We start from the raw sequence: 20,059 nt of genomic DNA on the forward strand, positions 1-20,059 counted from the left end.
ATCCTATTTAGGCATGCCACACTGGAAGTCTTATTAAGAGAACAAATCTGGATAACGTCCAAGAAGCCAGAAGGCAGAGAAAGACAGCATATCAAGGGTATCGCCATGTGAGGGGAGGCAGAGATGACAGCCAAGGAACCCCAAGGATTGTGGGCAAACCAGTACCAGAAGCTGTAGATCTGGGGGAGAAAGCAAGGTCTGATATTCACTTAAACCGTACGCCAATAAATTCCTGCTGCTAAGCCAACCCACTGTGAGGTTATTTGTCACAGAAGCCTGGCAGACTAATACAAACAGTCAAACACAGAAAACTCAATGAAACAGGGAAGAAAGTCCTGAAATCAATGCATATTTAAAATACAATAAAAACGGCGTTTCGAATAAATAGAAAGGAATAGGCCATTTGATTCTTAAGGAAGCAGTACAGCACACGAGGGACCTCTAAGCAGCTCAGCCTGGACTGGAGCACTGGCACTGCCTATATTGTACCCACTTCAAAGGATTGTGGCGAGGATTCTCGATATTTGTAAAGTATTTGGAACAGGGACCATAAGTGCTGGGTAGGAGTTGTTAAATAAATAAAAGAGTGTAATTCATGTTACGATAATTCATCGTAACTCCTTGGAATGGGAGGACAAGATGAACAGAACCTCTGATCATCACATTAAAAAAAAAATAGGGGATTTTAAAAAGTACAAAGTAAAAAAATGAAACTAGGAAAAAGAGAATTATTTATCTGGTCTCTTGGGAAAGATCTTTTCAAATGTGATAGGAAAGGCAATATCCAAAAGAAAACAGGTGAATAGATTTGACTACATAAAAAAAAATATGTATTTCTGTATACCAAACATTAAGAATGAAAAACCAAAGGAAAACCTGAAAAATATATTTCTAAATAATTAATAAATTGTTCTTGGAAAAAAGAAAAAGTACTTGATAAAGCAAAAGATACTTAGCCTGTATGTATGTGAAAATATGCAACTTTATTAGTAATCAAAAATACAAATTAAATTATTTTTAAACCATAATTTTTTTAACCATAAAAAGGTTTTAGAAAATTATGGTTTTGGCCAATAGACAGAAAAATTAGTACATTTCTATATAAAAGATTGAAAATACATTGAAACAGCCTTTCCAGAGATCCCTTTCATAATATGCCTCAAAAAACCTTTAAAATATTCAGCCCGTTTGACCCAGTAATTCCATAACAAAGGCAAAACTAGAACAAAAGAATTTCAGTGGAAAAGTTTCAAATAATTTTTTCAGAAATGAACCAAAATCAAGGAAAAAGTATGAGAAGAAAGAAATATTTTAAGTTTCAGATATTAAAACTAAGGATTTTTCACCTTTTGAAAATTTAGCACTGTTTCCCTGTGCAATTAATCTTTAATATTATCAAATTTCAGATAAAAAAAATTTAAAACAAACCTTTTAACAGTGTCCTTCTTCTGAATATCTATTGCATCCCACCACTTTGAAAAGTAAGAGATCTCAGACCAAATAAATGTTCTCCTTGAGTCTTCTTTCAGCTTTACGACCATGTTATTAAAAATATACTGAGTCTTGTCTCTAAAGTAGTCATCAAAAGTCTTCAACCAACCTAAATCAAGACACAAATATACCACAAATGTCTGATTTCAACTCAGTCACATTCCATTGCATTACCTTTGAAAATCCTTAGATGTTTCATTTAATAAAGATATTTTAAAATTTAGCAAATGTTCTCAGTTAAAATCCAACCTCAGTGGACATGAAACTCAAAAAGCTATTCTCTAATATGGAAATTCTGAATATTCTGAAAACGGCATAATTTCATCAAATGAGAAAGGGGCAGCCTAAGGCTAAAAATTGTTTATTTATACCTAACATAATTATAGCACCTAATTCTATTATTTATCATTTATTTCTAGCTTGCGGGCTTTTTTAATCTTAAAAGATCTGAGCACTATAACAAACTGGCAGTGCTGGACTCAAAATAAGGGCACAAAATTGCATCCTCTCGTCTATATCTAAAATCCCCTACCCAATAAACAAGCTAAACTAAGAAAAAGAAAATTAGAAGTATAAACTATACCTAAAAGTGAGCAGCAGACAATAAGATAATTATACTACTATTAGTAACACTGAGAAGTAAAATTCTGCCAAAAATAGGGATTAATTCCAAATGGCTGGTCAATATTCCATTTGCTTGGAAGCACAAAATGACACTAATCAGATAGCAAATGTGTGAACATCTATGTCAAGTTTTTCCAAAAGAAAAGTGTAGCTGTTAACTTTGTTCTCTTTCTTTACTACTACTTCTCAACTATACTGAAAAGTTTATTCAAAGTAGTCCCTGCATATTGATTAACAAGCAACACAATTAATAACTAAGGCAAAACTGTACCAAGTCACCAATTCTACCTACTGGTGATAAGCATGATGTATCCTCTGAAGATTACTTTTTTTTACCTATGAAATCTTACCAGCAGAAGAGTGGCTATATATCCAAGAAGAACTGCTGTACGGTTTCCAAATCTCATATATATAAGACGACTAAATTATAAGGTCCAACTGGTTGTTTCTTTTGTCTGCCATTAATATTCAATCTATGCTATAATTACTAGCAAAAAAAAATGCTAGAGCAGAAAAGACAATAAAACTATTTTGGCAAAGCAAATACGAGCTGCTAAAAAAAGGCACTGAAGATTTAACCGCACTTATCACGTTTGCTTTAACTGAAATTAATTCGTTCATTCTACAAATATTTACTGAGCATCTACAATGTAATAGGCATGAGGCTATGGACCAAGCAGGAATATTCTTTATAGGACTTTCTTGATCTGGGTCACTTTTAAGCTGGGTTGTCACCAAAGAATGCTTCCTGAATAATTCAACTTTTCCATGTTTAAATTAAAAGCCAGTTCCTATAGAAAAATATGGTAACCTGAACATAAATTTTCTACAACTTACTATGTCTAAAGATGTCTCATGAAATAGTTGTTTGCAAAGAATCCCAACTTGTTTCAAGCAGGTTTCTAACTTGGAGCCCTGCCCAGAGCACTGAGCCAGGAACCACATCTGGATTCCCAGGAACAAGCAAAGAAAATCCAACCTACCCTTAATGGGATGTCCTAAGTCTCTGCTGACTATGCCAGCAGCACTGATTTTAAAATGTCAAGTGCTCAGAACTGAGCTCAGGATATAACAGCACCTGATAAATATTAGCTGCTATTATCATTATCATCACCATAATCATCATCATGTTTTTAATTGCCCTTTTCTTATCTCTACCACCAAACCAAGTAAAAAGGGAAATAACAAATAACATAAGTTTGAAAAGCATACAATTTATTTAAAACAGTTAAATATACTGCTCCACATAAATATTATATCAAAAATACAATACCTTTCTTGACAGGGATCCTTAAACATATTGGTTACCCAAAATTTCAGTTTGCATAGAATTCATTCTATATCCTAGAGCAAATTAGTTTTTATTACCAACCAGAAAACAAAGATTGCAACATAGTTAGGATTTATTTTCTCAAGTGCCACCATAATATTGAATTTAAATGCAACAGCTATCTATGTATTTTGCAAGTCTGAGCTGAAATAAAAAAGTATGTGCATTACATGCATTGCTCTATTTATATATGTGCAACAAGGATTACATAAATTGTTTAAATGGTTGTATTAGAATCATCATCTTTAAAACACTACATATCCCTTTTAACTAACTTTTAACATAGATCAATACAATCTCTAATTATTTAGCTAGTAACTAAATTTAAGGAAAAGAACCATGAGCATGGAATGTCTCCAAAATTAATTTAATAATTAAAGCCCGAATAATCTAGCAAAAATGCAAATTCAGAGGGAATAGTCCTTACAAAAATTGGAAAGAAAAAGTTTTTTTTAAGTATAATTACTCATTTTCATCAGTTACAATTTGTTATGAACTAAGACCATTTCAAAGAATGGTTTATCAAGGGAGCTGTCATAGAGAAACGCAATGATTAATCCATTTTGCCATGAACACTTCATTCACCCTTCAAAAATCATTCAAAAGATATGCCGAAGATATCTATGTGGTACAAAAATACAAGCTCAGAGATGTCAACTTAAAAGGACTTCCATAAAATTCAGCTATAATAGATATTAATATCACTACAATACAGCACAATTAACGAAGAATGAACTAAAAGATAGCCTCTTGCAGTTTCAATACTGAATAAAATAACAGTAAATTACATTTTATAGTCCTCATACAATAGAGTAATCAGGTATTCCATTTTCCACTCAGTTGGCTCTTTCTCTTTATAAAAAACTGTAAAACAATTGCATATTAACATGAGACCAATCAGAAAAGACAGTAGTTTATGAAAAGTTGCACGGGATAAATTTTGTGATGTAAAATTATATTCCCATCTCTAGATCTGATCATCTTAGGACACCAAGTTCCAAACTGATTTACTGAAGTGGTCAATTTGCAGCCTTTCTCTTTCCCTTGCACACCCTTAGGAATTCAACTAGGACTAGAAGAGTATTAAGAACACCTCTCAATTTCTTTTTTATTTTTTTTATTGTCATTGAAGCGCTTTATTTAATACTTATATTTGGCTCAATATTATCACATATTGTTTACATGCATAAATATTTTTAGAACATTTGCATTAAGATGCTTTCCATTTCATCACAGAATATTTCTGCACTAGATATTACTTTAATAACATTTAATAAATGTTAATTGAATGGAAAATGCCTTGACTACACTGCACCTCCTCTAGGCTTCATACATAAGGGGAAATTCCAGCAGCTTTTAATTTGCTAGTACTTCTAAAACTTGCATATCCCTGTCCTGACCAAATTATAACTTGCTCCATAGACATTAAAATCTTCCAAAAGAATAGCCAAGGAAAAGACACTGAGAGAAGTAAAAATGTCATATTTACAAACCACATATCTGTAGAATTACTTGTATACAAAATATAGAAAGAACTCATAACAGGAACACCTCTCAATTTATTCTTTTTTACTCTCACAACAACACCACCCACAAGACAGCTATCAGTTATTTTAAATAAGTGGGGAAATATTTAAAACAAAGAACGCACAATTAGAATTTCTACAAAGCAGACATAAGTCCAAATTCAATACCACTGTTGCATCGTATTAAAAAATTAAGTTCTAAAATACAAAGCTAATAAAATTGAAAACTCCTCTATTGCCTATTTTCATTGTATATGAACAATAAACACCCAGTGATTGCTTATTGACAAATCACTATTTTTAAAATGTTGGGTACTTGATCATAGCTTGGAAATGATCTGCTTCATTTAAGAGACACTAAATTTTAGGCAGCTCAAGGGTATACATAGTGCCATCCTCAGACACAGGTAAGAGGTGTCCTGGACCGAGCCATGGACTCTACAGGGCTCTCAGTCTTCTTCCTCTACCCACTCTCCTTGTGATAAGATAAAGCACTTGGGCCAAAGAACTTGCCCAGCCAGAGCCTGCTCTGCCCATTATCCTGTGCCCAAGGAGCTCTACTGGCTTTTAGAGCCTACCAGGCCCCTTCTGTAAGTCCCTCCTTATCAAAGTAATCTTCTCTGCATGGGAAACCCTCTAACCTGCAGTGTGTAAAGGTATCTGCAGGCCCCTCCTGGTGCAGGCCACAGCTGGGTCTGAGAGGAGAAGACCCCAGAGCCTGGTCCCCCCCCCCACCACCACATTCAGTTGGGAACTCCCGAGTCCGAGCAGTCTAAACTCACAGTGCACCTTGAGGTCACTGAGAATTTGTCAAGGTAGGAGGAGAGGACCTCGGATTTATAACTTTAAAAAAAGGTATATGGTACTCCATGTACTTTTGCTCCAAGCCCTGCAAATTTTAGAAATGGGCCTGGGCACATTATAACTCAAATTTGAAACAAACCATTCCTCATGAATTTAGCATCTGGTACAAAACCGAGAAGAATAAGGCTTCAATACCTTCTTGAGAGATAAAATGAAATGTATGGACAAAAGGACAGAAAAAAGGAATGTGGAGCATAAATGCAAATTGATTACCATGAATGGAAACTAAATCAAAGGGAAAAGACACCACATTGTTAGCTTTAATATGGTCAATCTGTTCTGATGCTAATATAATGACCTTTAACCAATATCTTTAAGTTTCTATCGTTATTATATTTTCAAAGGTTCCACCGGCCCTAAGATGATTTAAAACACCCATCACCAAGAAGGCACACCCTCAACTCATCATTACATGGGGTTCATGAGAACAAACAGGGTTCATAAAGAAAGCTCTTTTGTTTTAGCAATTAAGTTATTCTCTATCACAAATGATCAACAGGTTTCTTCCATCACTTTTCAAATCTTCCAATATTAGAATGCAACATACAATCTTATACTTAAGGGGCCACATACAATCTTAATAGTATTACCATAACTTAAATACGCTGCTGAATTAATATTAATTCCAACATTTGTATTACAATTTAAGCTTGTTTTTGTCCCCCCTGATAAACTGTGAAGGGTTTTTAATTAACATTCTCGTTTATTTATTCAAACACATACTGAATATCTAATAAAGGCAAAGCAATAAAGTAAAGCTAAATGAAAGCAGACTCAACGGAGGAAATATGAACAAAATACTCTGGGGATAAAGATAAGGTAAATTCCTACCAGAAGGCCAGAGGAGAGCTCAGATAAGTCATCTGGATAGAGGAGAAAGGTGGTAGTTTCAAATAAAAGATCATATAGAAAAGTCATTAAGACATGCAGGTACGTGTCAACTGTAGGGAACAGAAGGCAGGCGGATATAACTGGACTGTAGCATTCATGGTAAGGATATAGTTAAGAAACAAAAATAGAAATGGAAGTGGGGTTCAGATCATTGAAAACCTCCTAAACCATTCTCATTTCTTACTGAAAACTTACAAGGAACGGAGTAACATTTTCTGACCTGTGCTTTCAAGAAATAACTATGGTATGAGCATGAAGGATAGACTGAAAAAGTAAAGTAGGAGCCCAGAAACAGGAAATGAAATAGTACAATAATTCTGTTTTTGAAAATGGCTAAAAATAACAGTAGAAAAAGAAATAAGAGACCAGGGGAGCAAAATGAAGAAAATTTAGTAACTGATAATAGTTTCCAGGAAATGGTAGGCAAATAGTCGAAGATGAGGCTGAGATTTTCCAAAGACCTATAAAATTAAACCTGCTGATCCCACTAAATGCTTTTGAACTCTGGTTTCCAAAATAGTCTAACCTTTTCTCCATGATTTGGTGTCATCTACTGGTTGTCTTAGCTTATCATCCTCACTTCCATTACACTGGGATACAGCAGTGTTTGAATCCATGTAGGATGCTGTCCCTGGAAATTTTATCCACCACAAGAACCCATCTGCATTCCCGTTAGGACAGCTGGGGCTGTGCTCACCCTTCAACTGTATACACATAACGTCCAACTGTGGCCCTTTACTGTATTATTTCTCTATATGCCTTTTAAAAGACCTCAGTACCTTGATACCTGATACATGCAATTGAGAGAGCAACTTCAAGCTAATTTCTAAATCTGGGCTAAAGGTACTTCTCTCCCTTACTAAGGATTCCATCTATAAGTTTCCCAAGCTAGCACTAACTGAGGTCATTTCAGGCCTCATGAGTCTTCCCCAAACAGAGCTTGGTTGTCTGAAATAGCGGAGAAAGTGTCTCTATTAGAGACACTGTTAGAAATCAGACAAAAAGTGACTTTGAAGGGTTACCCTAAGGGTACACGATGCGGCTACTTAGCCCTAGGACCCAGCAAATACTGGGAAAATTATGAATGCTTCTAGAAGAAACCACTTCAAAAAGACTAGAACCACTGCTTCTAAGTCATTTCCTAATTATGAAAAAAAAAGTGTAGCAATGAGGAAAACCATTTACCATTTCATTCACTGATGTAGTATTTAAGGACAGAAACATCCTTTTCAGTAAGGACAGACCAGTAAAAATCAGAAGAAAAAACGATAGGGGAATAGTGTGGTACGGTTTCTACTTTTGCAAGATAGTTAATACAAGCTTTTGTTATGATTAATAATACTACAGTAGATGACATTTGACTCAGAAACACTAAAAAGACTTTCTTCCTAGGTGCACTGCCTGTGGTTTCAGAAGTGTTAGCCAAAAAAGGCAATTTTAAATAATGCCTGATTCCAGAACAAGATACACCACAGAGGAATCACTTATCCCTCTAGTACTTCAGTCTTCCCTCATCTATGAAATGAGGGTAATAAGACCCTTTTCATAAAGTTCCCATGAAGGGTAATGGATTTAATACATCTAAAGTGCCTTGAACAGTGCCTGCAACATAGTAAGTTTCATGAGGGTTGGCAATTATTTGTTACCAGGGTATCAGTAAGCTCTGAGGCATGTAGACTGGATTGACACGGTCACCACAAAGGTAACAAATATGGGGAATCAGGGGGGTTTTAATGATCACCTATATCTTTCAGGCACTATTTGACACATGTTGTTCAAGGAATGTAGCTCAGGGAGAGCCCAAACCATCTGGGTTTTTTTCTCCTCAATGCAATATTCCTGAACTTTCTTAAATGCAGAATTCCAAGTAGCCATGTAAATATATTTAACTCTAAATGTTAAAATTTTCTTAACAAGGTTGGGGTATTTTTACTTAAGAGCACCAAGCCTTTTATTTCACAAGAAGATATTGTTCAACTGAAAATGCATACATCCCAGTAGCCAAAAATTCAAAAGCAAGAACTGCCATCACAACCGAAATTCACAGACGAAACTTCGCATATTGTATACTCATTAAGCTATTAAATTTCTTAACAGAAATTATGCACGCATGCCCATAAATGTTAAATGTAACAGATTTTTCTTTATATATGTTCATGCACACCTTTAATATTGTAGCACGGTGCTCAATTTTTTGGATTTAATTATAATCTTTAAAATAACCTCACCCCCACCCCCAAATTTCTTTTCTTGACTGTTAAGATTGCAGGATAAAATACAGGATGGCAAGTTAAATTTGACTTTCAAATAAACAACAAATAAATTTGTAGGGTACATATACCCCATGCAATATTTGGGCATACGTATTTGCTAAATTTGGCAACTCTATCACCAATCCAAAATTCAGATAAATACAATAAAATGGCCAATATTCGTAAAGCAAAAAGAAAAGAAAAGAAATCCTATGGACTGAAAAAAGTATCTCAAGAGGCAGTATGGTAAATGGAAGGAACACGGGCTTTTTTGAAATCAGGCAAACCTGAGCTTCAATTCACCAGCCTCTGCCAACATATGTGACTGACCTCAAACATATTATTAAAACCTATTAGCCTCACTGCTCTCACCTGTTAAAAGGGCTTAATTTACCACTTTTCAGGGTTGCAAAAAGGACTACATGAAGTAACCACTCTGGCTCACCCTTGATGCAGAACAGGCAATGAATGCTAGTTCTCAGTTCTTCCTCACATTATTTTAACTCCAGTAACTAAAATTTCCAATCACTGCAACCCAAACCAAAGAATCCACTTTATTCTGCAGTACTTAAACAGCAGATAGAATTCCCCAAACTGTACCCACATACAAACCTCTTCCCCCTCCCGGTCATCTCATTTTAATCACTAGGTTCCTTTGCAAACAGAATTCAAAGTCTCCACTGCCTTTCACCATTATGGGCATTACCTAATTATGGTTAACCAGAATTGTTTTCTTCTGATTATACTCAATAATATTTGAACAGAAAAGTTTTAAAATAACTTTACACTGTGATTTTTCTCACGTGTTTTTATTCTTTTCCAATGAACAGTCTTAGAATAAGGATACATACACAGACTCATTTCAAATTATCATATAATGATAAACACAAATGTTTCTTTAACTTTTAATAATCCTAATCACTTAGTGAAAAAAGAAAGTCTATGAAAGAACTGCAATGGCATACAAAATTATTTTCCAGTATAATTTTTGGACCTACAGCTTCCTACTACTCTAGTCACACCAAATGGATTACTTTCTAATACTCATTTTACAAATTGCTTAAACAACAACATGCTGTCCAACCTTCCATTTAATATACCTTATCTTCTCTCTACACACTCTGATTTCTCTGAAGGAAAATTAACTTAATATTTCAGCAATTTACTAGAGGGAAGCAAAGAATTAAGATTGTAGATACAAAGGTGCTGTAATTGTGTTTTAATCAGCTTATTAAATACAACATGAACATGTATCAATCAACTAACATTTAATTTCATGGTCTATGATTCAAAACTTTTTAAAAACATAACGGTACAAATTATCAGCATATATGAAAAATTTTCTTCCAGTTTTGTTTAATTCATGTAAGCCATAAAAAAACATTGTTTGACAATTGTCACATGTCCTAATAGTCTGGAAGAAGACATAATTAGGGATTTTATTAAAATACAACATAATTTGAAATTTACCTTTTCTTGCAGGATATTACTAAGTCAGTCAAGAGAAAATTATCTACATATGTACAAAACAGCAAAACGAATTCTTTAAGTTAGGGGGACTATATATAGGAATCTTTAAAAAATCTCTTTTAAATATTTCTATCCAAAACAGACAAAAATCCACTGACGAAACAAACTACTGAGCTAAAGCTTGTTTTAAACTGTTGCTGCAGAAAATGCAAACAAATTTCTATAAATCTCATTTAGAAAGTAAATTGCCTAATTACACATTCATTTAGGAGTATTATACAAAAATTTTGCATTCCAGAGTCACATTTTGACTTAGAATGTATGTGCATATACTTTTCTCTTTTTCCCCTACCAGAAAAGTGTTTTTTTTTCCATGACCAGAATTACTCTGTTTTGCTCAGAATAATTTAGTTGATCTAAATTCTACTTTTGCTAAGGAGGGGTGGTATCAAAATATTAAGGAAAATCAGTGGGTTATTTTTCTAGCATTTTGTTTTTCAGCAAAAATTGCCTTAGTTTTAAAAAGTCTATTTCTGACCATTATTTTTCCCTCAAGTAGAGAGGGGCTAGAGGTTATGGGTCATTAACATCTTTTACTAAGACAAAAAGATTCAACTGTGGTTGCTAGGATACTAACAGACAGATTCATTTATTGCAGTCAAGAACAGTTATTAGGAATGTCTTCTTACAAAACAAAATACTAACTCTAGCAGGAACGACACTGCAAAAAAAAAAAAAAAAAAAAAAAAAGGCAGAGGCAATCCCTGCCCTTGAAGAGCTTAATATCTTCTGAAGTTGGTACACAAAATTACAAAGCACAGTTTAAACACAATGTTTTTTTCAAGAATAGAAATACATAGATAGCAGGAAGGAGGGAACTTAAAAGGGCTAGCCAAGGAATGAGTCAAATGTTTCAGCTGAGTCTACAAAGTCAGATACATTCATTCATTGACTTATTTAGCCAAAATGTATAGACCACATATTATGTGCCAGTTACTGTTCTAGGAATTAGGGACATGGTAGTTAATAAGGCAAAGCTCCAACCCTCATTGGGCTTATATTCTACTGAGAAATCCAAACACAAATGTTGTCAATATTTACATCTCCATATGAGCATATGTACAGTGTGAGAAATTTGGGGAGGGAATGGAGATTGAGATAGGTCAGAGGATGTCTCATATATTTTTAGCAATTACTGTATTCCAAGTGTTGGGCTAGGCAAAGAGGACAGAATTTAACAGAAGATATATTCTCTGCCACTTGAGTTTATGCTAATAGGTTATGCTAATAAACTAACAAGGAAGTACATATACTCCCCATGTTACCTTGGTAAGCTGGTGGCATGTTCACATGAACAGTGGTACTAACTTCCAAGTCTTATGTGTATTAGATGAGTTGTTGATAAAACATTTGGCATACTGCTGGGCAAACTACAGAGTTTATTTTTATAGATGTGCTCAAGTTACAGAATATTGACAAACGAGACAGGAGGGAATTGAAGATGACAGAAAAGGGGAAAGGATAATAAAGGGGTTTTTTGTTGTTAAACATCAAAAAGAAGAAGTGGTGGGTTTCACACAAGGACAACTTATAAAAACACCGTGAGGTTTTATAAACCTACAACAAAGATTATACAATGGAATTGCAACCCAACCAATTAAATTGCAAGATAAACCATACGTAATTGGAAGAGAGAGAGAAGAGAGAACAATTTAAATAGTGCTCTGCCATTATTTCACTCAATAAGTAACTATTCCAGAGTAAATATGCAAGCTAAGTTTTCAAAAAATCTGCAGTCCCATAGGCAATTTTAGATCCCACTGTGATCCCCCTCAGTGAGTATGAGTCTAGTAAGCAAAGATGTGTATTTCTCATATACATCAATTAAATGCAAATGTACTGCTTAATCTGGTGCACAAGTAAATGGTAAAATGAATTGTGATTATATATGATTTCATCACCTTTTGTTTGTACTTTATAACTGACCCTTGCTTAAAATGTGTCTATACTGCATGCTCTCTACTTTACAGACAGACAAACAAATGTGCCCAAGGTCACATAGGCAGTAAGCAGCAGAGCCAGGACACCTGCCTCATTCTGTCTGACTCCAAATCCCTGAAGTCATCCCTGAGTTTGGATTTGAAGGGACAGGCTAAGACTAAGGAGGAAGACAATGCAAAATACACAAAAGGAAAAAGTAGACCCACAGGTATTTGTATGAAAAGATAAAGCCATTAAGACTAAAAAACAGAGAAACCAAGTCAGAAACTGATGTGTAGCAAATGCTCATCAGGGATTTCTAAAACAATACTGATTTTATATCTTTTATATCTCTACGCATACAAAATATTGAAGTATTCTGGAAATTCAAATATTTCAGCATCCAAACTCTACCTCCCAGACTGCCTCTCATACTCAAAAGTAGCACCTATACACACTTTGCTAAATCATGTGTCCAGGCATAAAATAATAAGTTCTATTGTCTTAGAAATAAAAAGAAAGGAATAGATACCAATAAACAAGTATGAAAGAAAATAATCAGAAAATTAATACTGGGAGTAAAGAAAAAACAATTCAAAATACTAGGTGAAGAGTGAAACCTCTCACGGTAATGATGAAATTGAGAAACTGAGAAAAGGAACAAATAGAAGTATAAATAAGTCTTTCAAAAGAAATTTTTAGAATTACATTGCAAAAAAAGAATGTTGCAATCAAATTCAGTGGGAATTTACTCCGTGCCTATGCATTCACACAAATATATAAAATAACAAGAATGATAATAATGATAGCAGCTACTTTTGAGCCATGGACCATACCTTTACATTGCACTCTAGGAAGAAGTTACTACCATCCCAATTCTCACAGGGAAAAAAAGTAAGTCTTAAGGGAATTAAGAAACTTTGCCTGAAGTTGTCCAGCTAACACCAGTGGGGCTGAGACTCACACCCATGCCTGCCTAACTCCAGCACCAAGGCTCTCAAACACAAAACTTTTCAGTCCCAAAGCTAAGATCTTCTTGCCTTTATTTCTATTTCATTAGCACAAGTAGTATTCTTGAATAGTATTTAAATTGCTAAAATGGGAACTAAAACTCCAATGATACATATAAGGAATATTAGTACTAAAATTCAGAGAATCATGCCTCAAAAATTTGAGAAGTGGGTTCTACCAGAGTCTCATTTTAAAAGTCTGTGCTTAAAGAGAGTTAATAGTGTCTCATTTTTTTTGAAGTACAAGTTTTACCTGGGTCATTATGGGAATGAGGCACCACAAAGACTTGAAGGGGCTCACTGTCCCATTCATCACTTTCATACGTAATGTCAAATCCTTGCTTCCAAACTCCACCATCTGGATTGTCAAAAGGAATTAGACTGTAAACATCCAACATCTAAAAATATGAAAGACAAAAAAAGAAAAAAAAAAAACCACACACACAAAAACTTAAGTTTAAACATGTATAAGTATCATTAATTTAAACTTAATGTTGGTGAATATTTACTCACTGCTATACTTTGAATATACATTTTATAAGATAAAGATACTAATTGAAGGGTTTAAAGCAGAAAAGTTAAGTATCCCCCTCTTTTATTTGCCTTTAATTAAAAAATAAAAAACCTCATTCAATTCAATTCTTTCTTCACCTATTTTACTTCTAATACAATTTAAATACAATAGCAACTGTGTAGCTATTTCAGAACTTTCAAATACAGTATTAAAAATGATTTTTTAACCTTATTTGGTTTGTCTTTATAGCATAATCAAGCACATATATTTTTTAAATTCCTATCTGTATGGAAATCCATCTGTAGCTTTTCTTCCATTCAGTAAATGCTATGCCTACCTTTTTTTATTTTAAAAACAAAACTACAACAGGATCAACTAACTAGGTATAATCATTTAAAAATGGAAGAATTTTCTTTTAATTATGATTTCACTTTTAAGTATTCATGCATATTCTAAGTTTCCAATACAGTATTCCTTCTTGCTAATAATCTATTTGGATACAAAGGGAAAAATATTGCAAAAGCATAACCTTTATACTTCATACCCTCTATAATACTAAATGTGACAAAGAATACAACAAAGCAATTTTGCAAAGTTTGAATTAATTTAAAACTAATTAGGCTATAAAAATTATATCCTAACACTATATAAATGGGTTACAAAAAATAGTAAAAATAAGCAAATTATATAAAAGTGAATGCAAGGGGGTGCAAGGGTAGCTCAGTGGTAGAATTCTCGCCTGCCATGCAGGAGACTGGGGTTCAATTTCCAGCCCATGCACTTCCAAAAAAAATTTCCATGCACTTTCAAAAAAAAATTCAACAAACAGTGCTACAATAATGGGACAGTCACATGGATAAAGAATGAAATGTGATCCCCCTCCCATACAGCCTACAGAAAAAAAATGACAACAGACAAAAAAGTGAACACAAAGTTTTTAAGACAATAACATTCCTCACTATGAAATCTATGACTTTAAGAACTAAAATGAAACCTTCCCAAGCCAAGCCAATAAATCTTTGGGGAATCTGATAGACAGAAGGATGCTTTGGCAGGCTTGGCTATTACTTCTGATTCTGTCTCCAGTCCTGCAGCTCTCCTACTTCCCCCCTGCCTCACTGAGCCTGCCTTCCATGGTAGCTCTGCAACTCCTTTCTCTCCACCCCAGATTTAGACCAAAAAAAAAAAAAAAAAAACCCCAAAACACTGGAGTTGTTTCCCTTAGCACAGATGACAGAGGCTAGGTACTTAATTAAAATCTAAAAAACCCATCCTTCACAGAAACAGATATCCCTACAAAACACAGGATTCCGGTCCTACCTGAATCTGGCCACACATTGGCTGATGAGGTTGCAGGCACAAGGCCTGGCCAGCTCTACTATCCCTAACTCCCATCACAGCCATGGTTTTAAGGTCTAATTATGTTCTCTACCTTCAGGAGCTGGTGAAAAACACTATTCTAAAGCAAGGCCATCTCATTTTTTCTGACTTTAAAATATTTACCCCTTAGAGTCCTCCACCAACTTCTAGATTCTGGTCTAAGGCACAAGATAAACTTAACCCTCTGCTAATTTGCAGAACAGAGCAAATACGAACGACACATTTTGAATTTAAGGCAGGTGTCCTTTCTGACCTTGGTTTTCAACTTCACTACCCCCTAAAAAAGCACTGTCCAATAGAAACAGAATGCAAGCCAAATATAAAATTTAAAATTTTCTAGTAAACCAATGAGGTGAAATCAATTTGGGATTTATTTTATTTCAGCCAATGCATCCAAAATACTATCATTTTTATATTGATTAACAAGTAATCAATATAAAAATGTAATAAGATATTTTATGTATATATTCCTAAGTTTTCTGTATATCTTTCACACTTATAGAACATTTTAATTCAAATTATGCACCTTTTAAGGGCTCGGTAGCCACATGTGGACAGTGGCTTCCTTATTGGCAGCACAGCTCAAGATTTTCCTTCCCCCTCACAAAAAAGATATTCAGAAAAAAAAAATCTAACCTTATTATATGACACCTATACTACGTAACAGCTATATAGTAAAAGCAGGGCTCCTCTTCTTCTACTTTCCAAAAGATGGTAAGAAAATCTCTGGTGCAATTCAACCATCTAAATATTTTCAACTTTTACAGACAATAAGACCTAAAAAGAATACCAAAAGGCCACCTTCACCCAAATGTAAATTAATCAGAAAAATGGGCAGAACACAGAATGATGAAATTTTATCACTAAAAAGACCATGTGTGATCCTGTGACTAATCAAATCACCTGGCCTAGAGGAAACTGGAATCCAGAGTTTAAATACCAAGTTGGAACAGATAGCAGATCAAATCTTAAAAAAAAAAACAAAACCCAATGATTATTAATAAATGTATGCATTACCTGCACATCTGAATTCCAACTTCCAGTATGCAAAGCAAATGGACAGTCTTGAGGGTCGATCTGGAGGGATAACGGTTGCGATGACAGAAGATGGGAGCCAGTGCCTTGACTGAAATTGCCTTGTGAACCTTTCGGACCATCGTCCACAGACTCACTCAAATTGATGACTGAGTCTCTAATGTTTGAGATGATCTCGTTATTCTCAGCTAACAAACGTTCCAAATGGTCTATTTTTTCTTGCAACATTGAGAGCTGGCCCTAAATAAAAAAGAAAAAGGCAGCGATATGAAACTAATATAGCTCTGCTGAGGCACACACATTTTTTAAAAAACCATGTGCCTACCCAAGAGGGTAGCCACTCACCCCTCACTTTCCACTTTTACAAGTAGAATCAGAGAAACCCTGGGCAGCTGGCAGAGGTGAAACGTCAATTTACAGCAGAAAATCTTCTCCATGGCTGCGATCTTTGCTTAATCATATTTTTAAATGTGCAACAGAAGGACCAAATATATTTGGGGATATATTTGTTGCAAAAACCCCAAGCCCAGCTCTAAAAAGAAAGATCTTCGGATCCCTGGAATCACTAAGTACAACATTCTTCAGGTACAAAAATTTCAAGTTAAACATAACTGATTCTAGTTACTTACAAGGATCAAAAAGTACAAACCTGATAAAGGTCATTCTGCCTCAAACTGTAATACCAGTGGACAATCCCAAATAAGAAATACCATCTATTGAAAAATCAATTTGTCAATTCTTATTTTGCCATATGCATGAAGTTAACGTGTATAAAAGTCCCCTGAGTCACCATACTATAAGTCATTTGAAATGTTTTTAATTTTTTAACTAATCCTTAGGTTAACGTGATTGCTATCTCTTTAACATAAACCTTATTATACAGAATAGTACCTCAGCTTATAGATTCTAAGCACCATGAAAGCTAAGGGCAATGCTTTGTTCATGTTTATATCCTGGATTCCAAGAACATAGTCAATACTCATATATTTGTCAAATGGCCCTCAGATTTCTGGAAGCCAACAATAATTCTTTTGGGAATACCCATGTACTGGGCATAATGATACATGATGGGAAGACAGGTATGAATAAGATATGGGTCTCTGTCCTTGAAAACACAGGGTGGCATTGTAACTAATAATAGCCTACTCCAATGCCCCCAAAAGTCTAAGTTAAAATTTAAAAAATAGCCACATGCACATATCTTTGATGATGAACAAACCCTGAACTTCCAGAAACAAAACTTGTAACAGCAGTAAATAACAGGAAAGAAGGAAGAACAGAAAGAGAAATAGAGGAGAAAAACACTTAAATGCCCAAAAGTAGGGGATCCATCAAATGGTGCATCTATATCATGAAACAGTTTTCAGTCGCTGAAAATTCAGAAATACACATTTTAAAAGTATTTAAATAAACAGGTATTTTCCAGAGGTAAAGTGGAGAAAAGCAGTTTAAAAATAGTATGCATGGCATGATTCCCTTTTGGAAAAATATATAATATATATATATGGAAGGCTGTATATCAAGATGGCAGAGACTGGTTATGGATATTTATGTTCTTTAAGCTGTCACGAAATAACAGCACTGGAGAAACAAGTTTTTACTCGCAGGTATTAGTTCAACAGGGAAGAGGGGTAGAAATAAACAGACTGGTATCTGTAAAGAGGAGGGCAGTCTCACGAGCAATAAGAGAACTAATAGAAGTCTGAAGAGACTAGGAAAGAAATTTTGGAATAAAAAAAAAACATTAGATAGGCAACTATATGCTAATAAACCAGGCAAAGTAGACAAAATGGACAACTTCCTAGAAAAACATAAACAATAAACAATGACTTGAGAAGAAACAGATGACCTCAAAAAACCAACCACAAGTAAAGAGATTGAATTAGTCATTAAGAAGTTCCCCAAATCAGTTTAGGTGAACACCATAAGTACATGGAATCTTGAATAGGGTGTGAGATCTTATTGGTTTGTCCAGGTTAGTATGATGCCCCAATATATCCCAGAGTAATTTGGGCAGTGAGTAAAGAAGTATTTGCAAAGTCCCCTTGGGGGACTGAGGAGAAAGGAGGAAATTCTCAACTTCCCCACTGGAGAATTCCTGATATCTTCAGAAGCTATGGGGACAACCAATTCAATAGGCTGAGCCCTAGATCTTGGGGTTCATTCTTATGCAACTTATTCCTACAAAGGATAGTCTAAGCATACTTACAACTATGCCTAAGAGACTCCCCCAGAAAACCTCTTTTATTGCTTAGATATGGCCCCTCTAAGCCAACTCAGCAGGTGAATTCACTGCCCTCCCTACTACATGGGACATGACTCCCCAGCGGTGTAAATCTCCCTGGCAACATGGGACAGAACTCCCGGGATCTGCCAGGACCCAGCATCACAGGATTGAGAAGCCTCCTTGATCAAAAGGGGAAAGAGAGAAATGAAGCAAAATAAAGTTTCAGTGGCTAAGAGATTTCAGAGTAGAAAAGTTATCCTGGATGTTATTCTTATGCATTATAGAGATATCCCTTTTTAGTTTATGGTGTATTGGAGTGGTTGGAGGGAAGTACCCGAAACTGTTGAGCTGTGTTCCAGTAGCCCTGATTCTTGAAGACAATATATAACAATACAGCTTTTACAATTTGACTATGTGACTGTGAAAACCTCTCTGAAGCTCCTTTTATCCAGGGTATGGACAAATGAGTAAAAAAATATGGATAAAAATAAATAAGTAATTGGGGGGCAAAGGGTAAAACAAATTGTGTAGATCAAAATACTAGTAGTCAATGTGAGAGGCGGGTAAGAGGTATGGGATATATGAGTATTTTCTTTTTCTTTTTCTTTTTCTGGAGTGATGCAAATGTTCTAAAAATGATCATGGTGATGGATACACAACTATGTGATGATATTATGAGTGACTGATTGTATACCATTTATGAACTGTATGTAAAGATTTGTCAATAAAAATATTTAAAAAAAAAAAAGAAGTCCAGGATGATATGGCATCACATGTGAATTCTACCAAGCATTCAAGAAAGAATTAACACCAATCCTGCTCAAACTCTTCAGAAAAACTGAAAAGGAGGGAAACCTACCTAACTCATTCTATAAAGTGAACATTACCCTAATACCAAAGTCAGATAAGACGGTATAAGAAAATAAAATCACAGACCAATTTCTTTAACAGAGATGCAAAGATCCTCAACAAAATACTTGCAAATCAAATCCAGCAGCATATGAAAGGAAGTATACACCATGACCAAGTGGGGTTTATTCCAGTTATGCAAGTCTGGTTCAACAAAAGAAAATCAATTAATGAAATACACCATATCAATAAATGAAATGGAATAAAGCACATGATCATCTTGACTGATGCAGAAAAGGCATCTGATAAAATTCAACATCATTTCTTGATGAAAATACTTCAAAGGAGAGTAATAGAAGGGAATTCCCTCAACATGATAATGGAAACATACAAACAACCCACAGTCATTCTCAAATAGGAAAGACTGAACACTTTCCCCCTAAGATTGGGAACAAGCCAGGATGCCCACTGTCACCCCTGTTATTCAACACTGTGCTGGAAGTTCTAGCTGGAGCAATCAGACAAGAGAAAGAAATAAAAGGCATCAAATTGAAAAGGAAGAAGTAAAAGTTCCATTGTTTACAGATGACATGATACTATACGTTAAAAATCTACA

General features: G+C 34.8%; 1 protein-coding gene across 2 annotated transcripts in view; it reads right to left on the reverse strand.

Annotated features, from left to right (window-relative positions):
* Nucleotides 1-20,059, reverse strand: part of MAN2A1 (mannosidase alpha class 2A member 1) — a 260,528-nt gene that overhangs the window by 202,699 nt on the left and 37,770 nt on the right. For both annotated transcript variants that reach the window (XM_077139007.1, XM_077139008.1), the window contains exons 2-4: nt 16,350-16,607; nt 13,692-13,836; nt 1,429-1,600 (exon numbers count right to left, since the gene is read on the reverse strand). In XM_077139007.1, the coding sequence (XP_076995122.1) occupies nt 1,429-1,600; nt 13,692-13,836; nt 16,350-16,607 (575 nt within the window). The remainder of the gene's footprint in view (nt 1-1,428; nt 1,601-13,691; nt 13,837-16,349; nt 16,608-20,059) is intronic.

Source organism: Tamandua tetradactyla, chromosome 21 (assembly GCF_023851605.1).
Source record: "Tamandua tetradactyla isolate mTamTet1 chromosome 21, mTamTet1.pri, whole genome shotgun sequence".
Lineage (NCBI taxonomy): Eukaryota > Metazoa > Chordata > Mammalia > Pilosa > Myrmecophagidae > Tamandua > Tamandua tetradactyla.